Here is a 9,067-nt window from a genome sequence, read left to right on the forward strand (position 1 = left end):
GGCCTCATCAGCGACATCTTGTTCATTTGCGTGTAGCTCTTCGCGCTCCAATTGAGCATCTTGCGGCGGTGCGAGGCCCACCTGTATGCCATGCTTGGATCAGGTGCACCAATCGGAAGCAAAATGGGTCAGACTCACCTTGCGAAGGGCGTAAGAGATCAAATCCCCATGCAACAAGCCACGACGGCCTAGCTCGACACGTAGCGCAGCGAGCTTCGTGAGACGTGTGTTTGTGCGAAGGATTTGCAATAGCGGGTTGTTGCGGTTCGATGCACGCCAAGGACGCTTCACAGCAGCGATGTGCTTCGACTCGCTGATTGAAGTGCACACACCGTTGGGCGACCCAAAGAGCTTGATCATCCGGGTATAATGGAGAAGTGCGTGTTGTCGGGGTAGCGCAAAACCGTTCGGTCGCACACCAGTCTCGACGAAGATTGAGCGAAGCTCGCAGAAGCGTGCCAACGCAGCATCCATGGCGTCGAGGGAGGTGGTGTCGTGAGAGGGGCGCCTCGCAAGGTATGCGAACTCGAGGAACGCATCAAGACAGCGTATCATCTTGTCAGGAACGTATCCGGTTAGCACCGGCAGGAAGACCTGCAAGGATACATAGTAAGCAAACATTACGAGAAACAAACCGGATCGCACAGGCCTTCATGAGTGCCTTCGAGTCGTTGCCCGTCCACTGCTTGAAATTTCGCCCTTGCGGAAAGCGCCGTAGCCCAGGAAATGCGGGGACACTGGCGATCCTGTGAACGTATCAGCAGATGATTCAGAATCACTGTCACAGAAAACAAACCGCCGATCGATATCATCGAGTATCCGCTTTGCTTCACGCTCGCTCTCCGCAGTCAACGTGATGTAGTTGATGACCCACGCCACAAGATGGTCTTTGAATGTGCCCTTGATGAGCTGATGGAGGAGGTCGGGTGTGAGTAGCTCGTTCCTGGACACGCCAGTGTTCAGGTCTTGCCCACCAGTATTGACGAAAAGCTGGATCAATTAAATCGCGTGGTTCTCGCATGGCTTCGGGCCGATGACTCCTTTAGGCTCGTTCTAGGTTCTTGCGTCATCGGCGCTTAATTTCCAGTTCTGGAGCTGTGCGCGATGCTGTACTGCATTTACTGTACTTCAGTGTTTCAGGTGCTCCTTGTCGAACGGTTTCATGTTTTTCAGTCAACGGTGTCCACCATGAGTACGACCAATCCGCGATGTGCATTCCTCGTGTATCGTGTGCTGTTGCGGCGTGCATCCACTCGATGGGATGTGTATATAAAGACGTTGAGCAAAGGTATGTGGGTCATCCTCGCGCAGGACTTTCTTTTCTCCATCTTCTATCTCTCATCTCGAATATTCTAACGATGTCAGCCAGTGATGCCCCTCCGCTCAAACGGTCCGTGTTGTTCTCGATATGCTCCTCTTATATATATCGCTACTGATTCACTACCATCCGGATCCAGTGCACGTCGCAGCTCGCCGCGTCCTGAGGCCGGTGCTACGTCCGCTCTTCGTACCCCCGTTAATACGCCGGGGGGCAGCGATTCTGGTCCTATAACATCCGGATTAGCAGTGGCCGTCGACCCCGCGGCTGATACCACGTATTCTGGCGAGAGCGATGTAACTACGGACATGGTGCGGGTTAGGCGATGGGTAGGCGGGAGGGTGACAGGGTAAGTCCTTTGTTTCGCTTATTTTATTCGCTGTCGCTTGACTCCTTCTCAAGTCGTCTCGTGGACAATTTTTTAGACTTCAAGCATCTTGCGCGGGCCACGTTCTCACTCTCTCGCCTCCCGAGTATGCTTTCTTGGGGGCCTAAACTGAATTGCGCAGATTACTCCGGCGTTTTGTGCTGGTGGTCTACTCCCTTGGTCGTATGGGCGGTCGGTTATTTACAGAGTGTGAAGTATTATACGGGTCCGGACGAGCCGCTGCCGGTGACTACTGTGACACTTGAGCTTATGCGCGATACAGACGACAGGGCGTTGCACCAATTTGCGGCTGTGTGGGACATAGAGCTATGTGAGTCTCCTCTTATCTTGTATTTTGTGTCGTTTTGCATTAGTGACAACCATATTGTCAGCTTCCCGTTCCACCTTTGAGGCACGCTGGACTTCTACCGGCGCCGCGGGTTTGATGGTATGTACTATTCGTTCGTCTCCCTTCGACTGTACTGACTTAGGCGTCGGGCATCCACGAAAAGTCTTTTGACAGCGCGTACGATGCGACTGCTTCGTACACTTCCAAGGAACGTATGGATCGTCTTCCCGTGTCTGATTTTGTCGTCGGCGATATTGTGCTTGTCGAGTGCAAATTGATTCGCAACGGTGGCGTTGAGGGATACCCTAGCGATGCGACTGCAGTGCCGGCCTCCTGGTTCAGCTTGGAGGCCATGTCTCGATTGCATTGTCGACCGCGCGCCGTACGTCCGGCCATCCGGGACTCATTTGATCGCGTGTTGTGAATATTGTTCGTCCTATGGTTTGCTACGTTGCGCTGGCGCTCCCTGATGTTCTGTATATGTGATGTGTGCAGAAAATGTTTCAGCGCGCGGCATGTTTGCTCGCCCCGACGGTCGCCCGCGTCAATACGCATGTCCGTACTGGTGTTGGGTAAATGCGTCACACACCGTGTTGTCTACTTACTCTACTCTATACTCTATACTCCGCACTCTATATATAAAATGTATCCTGATATCACCGCCTAATATACAAGCGCGTGAAAGCGCGTGATACTCATATTGTCTGAATACTCGTCTGCCAGCATTATGTTTGCTTATTTGTTGCTACGATCTGGAGGTTACTTAGGTCAACTTAGACATCGGCGCGATGGGTAAGTAGCGTCCTGGGGAGATTGTTGCTAGCATATTCTCCTTGACGCGCCTGAGGCGACTGGAGTGGATGAATATGGTTCTGCATGGCCATACTGCCAGTGCTATCCGAGCTGCATTCGTGAATCCACGAACGTAAGTTCATTTGTGGAGTAGGTGATGTGCGCGTGCGCCGTTGGGATGTAGGCGATGTCTTGAAATGAGAATCGATGGGGCGCGTGCTTGTGTGGGTGCAGTGTATATATATATATGAATTGTGGGAGCAGATGCGAGGGGTGTACTCTTATATGCGGAGCGGGCGGTAGTGGTATGTACTATGCAGCGTGCCCCTGTTCAGCGTCGTTGTCAGGCGAGGGCCATTAGAAGTCGTCGAGGAGAATGCTAGTAGGTCCTTAGTGACCGCTATGCATGTGTACGCGAATCACTTACAAATCGGACTCGCGCGGAGGCCGGTCCAAGTCGGCATTGATGGCGTTGCTGTGCATGTGCGACACCGCGCTGTATTCCGATACGCGTCGCTCGAAGAAGTTTGTTCGTCCGTCCAGCGCGGAGCTGGTAATAAATGGGAACTGCGTGGTATGAACGTGGGTGAAGTTAGCGATGGCGGGGATGTTCGTGTGTGTGTTCGTACGTACCGGGTTTTCCTTGTCATATATGGGACGGCAGCCTAAGCGTCTCAGGAGGTCGTCTGCAACGGCCTCCACATAGTCGCCCATCAGCTCGGTGTTCATGCCTGCCAGGCGGGTGGGTAGTGCATCTGGGTGGGGCTTGATTACCGTTAGTTGAACAGTGTTGTGAGTGCAACGTACCCGCGAAAAAGGACTTCTCCAGCGCCACAGCTTCTCGGATGACCGCGCGCACCGTTGCTTTCGGCGCCCTTGTCTGGAGCTGGCTGTACAATAGACACGCGAACATTGTATGCATGCTCTCGTCTCGGGCAATCAGTTCGTTTGAGTGGCAGATACCCGGCAGAAGACCACGGCTGCGTAGCCAGAAGATAGCTGCAAACGATGACGAGAAGAATATGCCTTCGACTGCTGCGAACGCGATCAGCCGGACCGCAAATGGTTGGTGCTTGTCTTCTATCCAGCGCATCGTCCACTCTGCCTTTGCTTTGATGGCGGGGATAGTCGATGTCGCTGAGAAGAGGCGATCGCGCTCAGCATTGTCCTGTATCAGCGTAGTCAGCATGCTAGCGTATGTTTCAGCGTGTATGTTCTCCCTGTCAGGATGTTCGTGAGTCTATGAGTCATGCCATTGCATGTCGACGTAGGTCGTCGACTGCGACTTACATCATGATCTGAAACCCGTAGAAGCATCGGGCTTCAGGAATCTGTACTTCGGCGCAGAATCGTTCCAGGAGGTTCTCGTTGACCATGCCGTCAGATGCCGCGAAGAACGCCAGGAGAATCGATATGAAGGCGCGCTCCTCATCGGTCAGGCGGCACGTCCAGTGTCTGACGTCGGCGCTGAGGTCAATCTCGTCGGCGGTCCAGAACGACGCTTGCGCCGTCTTGTACGCGTCCCATATCTGTGTATACGTGAGGTTGCGTTGTGTTAGTCTAGCGGGATGTTGCGTACTCGCGACCCCTTACCTCTGGGTATTTGATAGGGTAAAGTATGAATCGAGATGTAGATGGCTTGAGAATGGCGTCGTTTGTAGGCGTTGTCATGGTTGGGTCGATGTGGTTTTCTGATGAGTATGAGAGGAATGAGCGAGCTTTGCTATACTCCCGGTCCGCCTTAATAATTACCTCCCGGCGGCGGCGGCGGTGGTGGTGGTGGTGGTGGTGGTTTATGAGACGGTGGCGCGCTGACGTCTGGGTACATTGCGCCCCCTTTATGTACTTGGATACTTGTATTCTTCGGGTGTTACTCCGTGTGCCGTGCGTGCTGGATGTGTCCCGTAGCTGCGCCCTGAGATGTTGGAGCGGTTTCAGTCTGCGTGTTGTTTTGGTGTGGCATTTCCCTCGTTGCGATGGCTATTTCATAGTGTTTCATGGTCGCGCTGTCGGGTGTGGCGGGCCTCGTGTTTCTGTGATCGACGCGCAGATGTAAGGATCATGCGTAGAAGTGGTGGCGTAATCAAGACACTGACACACCGCGGCTGTATCTCTCTCTCTCTCTCTGGCGTCGGACATTGCAGTTCGGGTGATCCGGATATGGCTCACTTAGCAAGGTGTGCGGGCGTGTTTGTGTTTGCTTTGCGCGTGTTTACGTTTTGTTGTTTTGTGGTTGAGGCGAAGCTAAAAGAACTTACGTACCGGTGAGTTGCCGCTGTCGCAGCATTGCGTGCAAGTCTCAGAATGGCATGGCTGAGGTGGGTTTCCGTCCGAGGTTGTGTTTCATGCGTGGTGTGTCGTAGTTTCATTGAACATATGCCGCTACGTGACGCGTTTCGGATACGCGATCAGAGCTGTTGAGGCGGCCGTGCCGTATATGCGTGCTTGCATGCGTTATGGTAGTGTCCTAATTCCTCTCTCGGCGTGATTCGTGCGTGTTGTTGACTACATCCCGCGGCAAAATTCCTATAAATTGGGTTGTGTCCGAGTAGAGCTGTGCCTTCCATACCTCTTCCATATCGTCGAGCTCTCGCATTTTACTCTTGCATCCTTGATGTCTTCTCTTTATCAGCCTCCTATGATTGTCCAAGGTGCGCCCGTTTGGGTGCCATCGGACGGTCCTCCTGCGTTCGACACCGGTGAGTGTTGCGGTTGACTCGTTGTGTCGCCGCTGACCTTTTACTATTACAGAGAGTGTCGCCGCTTCCGGTCAGCTAGGTTGGTCGCTTTGCTGTCACGCTATGACGCGTCGAGCGCTGAATATCGGGCTGTGTTTAGATGTTTGGCCGGAGTTTGTCTCTAGCGTTCCCGTTGATGGGGAGTGCTTGATGGGTATGTGTCGTGTACCTTTGTCGGGTGCTTGCCGGATGGTGTTTGACTTCGGTTTACAGCTTATGTCGACGCTCCCGGTGGTCGGGCGAGATACATTCGCTTAGTTGATGTCGTGGGGGTAAATTTGAATCGGACTCACTCGTTCCATGGTGTGTACGCGCGGGATGAGTTGTGCAGTGTTGCGGTCGCCGAATTTGACCCGGGCGATGTCTTTGTGAATGCAGACCTGCGTGTTGTTCTCGACATGTTCGATCTTTGGCGTGCCGGCGACCTACGTGCCATGTGTGACAAACATGGCGTGCGAGCGCTTTTGAGGGATACAGCATCAGCTTTATTCGAGAAGATTGTCTTACACGAGTGTTCGGTTTATTGTTTGCGGGGTATTTATTGTTTTCGGCGGTTGGCCCACCCCCGCGGCAACGACCAGATCGCTAAGGCGCGTGATCGTTTGTATAGCTCTCTACCCGACACGAGCACGTCTTACATGTCGGTGGCGAGCGATGAGCTGCGGAGGAGCATTATTTCTGAATGGCAGGATGCGATGCATACTCACAATGTCATGCTGTCTGTGTGTGCTGTTTGCGCTCGCAAGACTACCAGGGCAGACTCATATTTAGTGAACGCTCGGGACATTGATCTGTCGTTGCTTCGGAATGATCATCTGCCGGATTATGTCCTGCCGACCACGTATTGTTTGACCGAGTACGACGGCGCGATACTGGATCCGAAAGGGATGGTGGACGTTGATACGTGTAGTGACCTTTTGGTGTGTGGTGAGTGCTATCCTGACTTGGTGAAGGGGAGACAGATGCCCAAGTACGCGCTTGCGAACTGGCTGTACTATGGGTATGCGGAACTGCCGTCGGCTGTGCGGGAGGCATTCGATGTGTCTACGCGCTGCGAGAAAGTACTTGTGTCCAGGGCGCGCGCGAGTAGAGTGTCGTTCCGTTTTAGCGACGTCAAGGACCATTATTTATCTGGCACGAAAGCTGCGGTCGCGCAGGGGTGTGTGAAAGGGAACGTACTTGTGATGCCGCAGGACGCTACGAGGTTGTGTAACGTGCTTCCTCCGTCCGAAGACGTCTTGCGGGATACGCTGTGTGCGGTCTTTGTCGGTGAGACACGTCCGACTCGGGAAACTATTGCGAGGCTTGGACCTGTTACAGTCCGTAAGTCGCGTGTGAAACGGATGATTGAGTTTTTATTGGAGTATAACGTACATTACGCTGTGTGCCGCGACTTCGGGGGTCTCAGCACACGCAATCTGGACCTTTTGTTCGGGGAGGATCGTGTCGCGGACGATGATGGGGTGCTTTGTTCCATGGAAGTGGGGTTCTTGGATGCGACCAAAGGATTCGTGCACGATGAAGCGAATATGGATGAACCTGCTGCGATGCGTTCCGGTCCGCCTGGCAAAGATGGCGGTATCCTTTTGGAGAACGTTGGCTACTCGGATAGCAGTGACTCGCCGGTCACCTATGATCAGCTCAAGATGCGGGCACTTACCCATTGTCTTTCTGGCGGCCGTTTTGTCTGTTCGCAAGCTGGTAGTGATTTCGTGTCTGATTTCGAAAATCCTGCATTGTTGAGCTGGCTCTATCCGTATCTGGATCCTTGGGGTATTGGCGGGTTCCATGAGCCGATGAGGTCGCGTCCGTTGACGTTGGAGGATCAGTTGGCGTATCTCTTGCGGGTCGACGGCTCGCCGTTCGAGCGTGATGCGGATTTCTCTTTCGTTTATTACAATATCTATCGAAAGAGGCGTGTGTGTGAGTCGGTGAACTTTCGCGTGAAGGCAGCACATCAGACCGATGTTGTGCAGAGCCTGTTGGGCGTCAATGTCGATGTGCTCCACCGTCTTATTCGGTCGTATACTATCGACCCTTTTTATGAGCCGACGAGCGATGATGAACGGTCAGTCTTGCGTGTGCTGAATCAGGTCAACTTGGTCGGTCGAGATTTGCCGGGTACGGCAGCATACAAGCTGTCGATGCGGAATGAGATCAGAAGTTTGATCTATCTGAAGGGAACACCAGCTCTATTCGTTACCTTGAATCCCTCGGACGTCAACAACCCCCTCGTCCGGTTGTATTCTGGCGATGATATCAGGCTGGAGGACGTTGAGGCCGGTTTAGAACTTACTGAGTGGCGTCGTCGGGTTCTCGTGGCGAATCACCCGGCCGCTTGTGCTCTCGTGTTCGATGTCATGATCTCGAACTTCTTGAAGATCGTTTTAAGATACGATCGGCCTGGTGTAGGGTTATTCGGGAAGTGCGTGGCCTACTATGGGACAGTCGAAGCACAAGGGCGTGGTACTTTGCATTGTCACCTGTTAATTTGGTTGCGTGGGCATCCTGCGCCGCAACAAATGCGAGACGCGATGGCGTCGTCTGACGCCTATGCAGGTGGTCTATTTCGGTGGTTAGAGTCTCTTATAAAGTGCGAGTTGCTTGGACAGACCGATGTTGTGCGTGAACCAGAAGGGCTTCCTCTCTCCAAGCCAAGCGGAGATGGTGGTGGCGCGTCGAATCCGGGCGTTCTTCCCGCGCCTCGCATCGATGAGTTATCGGATGCGTCTTTCGGCCTGGAGTATGAGCGGTTTGTCAATGATCTGGTAAAGGAATATCAGTGGCATGAGCATACAGAGACGTGTTGGAAGCATTTGCGGCGAGGGCAGCCTCACGACGATGCACATTGTCGGATGCGCATAGACGGTAGCACCCGTGAGCGGACCGGTGTTGACGAGGAGAGCGGGGGTGTTCTATTGCGCAGGCTTCATCCGCGCATCGCTAACTACAACGATTTAGTGATATTCCTGATGAAGTGCAATATGGACATCAAACATATTGGTTCGGGTCAAGGAGCTAAAGCTTTGGTTTATTATGTGAGTGATTATGTCACGAAGGCTCCGATTCCTACGTACCGCGGGCTCTCAGCGTTGTTATTGTTAAGACGACACCTTCGAGGGTCGTGGTAACGTTCAGGTGCAAGGGCCTAGCAGGCAGGAGAGGAGACTCGAGTTCAGGGGTGAAGGTGATAGATAACCAGGTCGAGCTGAGGACCATCCTCAGCTCTCCAGGGGTCCTAATATACATAGAAGCCATGCTGAAACGGTGCGTACTAGGGGAGGCAAGCCTGCTGCCTACGGGACCGTAACAATGAGGCGCTGCCTCATGGTGTCCGCACCGTAGCTGTACCGTATCCGCGTGTAGTCCATCCACATCAGTAACATGAGGCGTAGGTGAGGCATAGGTGAGGTGCGATCAAAGTCCATGTCCGAGACGCCCGGACCGTTGTAACATAATCCCCCTTCTAGGACCTGAAGTCGTCCTCGACTTCACGACTCTCC

General features: G+C 53.4%; 3 protein-coding genes across 3 annotated transcripts; 1 reads left to right on the plus strand and 2 right to left on the minus strand.

The window, feature by feature from the left end:
- Positions 1-15: 15 nt before the first annotated feature.
- TRAVEDRAFT_67723 (uncharacterized protein) lies at positions 16-1,021 on the minus strand (the record flags this gene model as incomplete). Its single annotated transcript, XM_008047532.1, has 5 exons — positions 16-81; positions 139-594; positions 620-746; positions 797-943; positions 975-1,021. Coding segments are annotated over 5 exons (843 nt in total), but the record flags the coding sequence as incomplete, so codon positions are not given.
- A 337-nt stretch (positions 1,022-1,358) lies between these two features.
- On the plus strand, positions 1,359-2,610 carry TRAVEDRAFT_25098 (uncharacterized protein; the record flags this gene model as incomplete). Its single annotated transcript, XM_008047533.1, has 6 exons — positions 1,359-1,390; positions 1,458-1,667; positions 1,721-2,016; positions 2,078-2,133; positions 2,177-2,416; positions 2,530-2,610. 6 exons carry the CDS (start codon positions 1,359-1,361, stop codon positions 2,608-2,610), a joined length of 915 nt encoding a protein of 304 aa, XP_008045724.1.
- A 639-nt stretch (positions 2,611-3,249) lies between these two features.
- TRAVEDRAFT_137477 (putative ribonucleoside-diphosphate reductase small chain B) lies at positions 3,250-4,497 on the minus strand (the record flags this gene model as incomplete). The annotated part of the gene is made up of 5 exons (XM_008047534.1): positions 3,250-3,393; positions 3,460-3,581; positions 3,634-4,046; positions 4,117-4,355; positions 4,420-4,497. 5 exons carry the CDS (start codon positions 4,495-4,497, stop codon positions 3,250-3,252), a joined length of 996 nt encoding a protein of 331 aa, XP_008045725.1.
- Between the last annotated feature and the right edge of the window lie 4,570 nt (positions 4,498-9,067).

The sequence above is a fragment of the Trametes versicolor genome, assembly GCF_000271585.1.
Source record: "Trametes versicolor FP-101664 SS1 unplaced genomic scaffold TRAVEscaffold_31, whole genome shotgun sequence".
NCBI classification, from domain to species: domain Eukaryota; kingdom Fungi; phylum Basidiomycota; class Agaricomycetes; order Polyporales; family Polyporaceae; genus Trametes; species Trametes versicolor.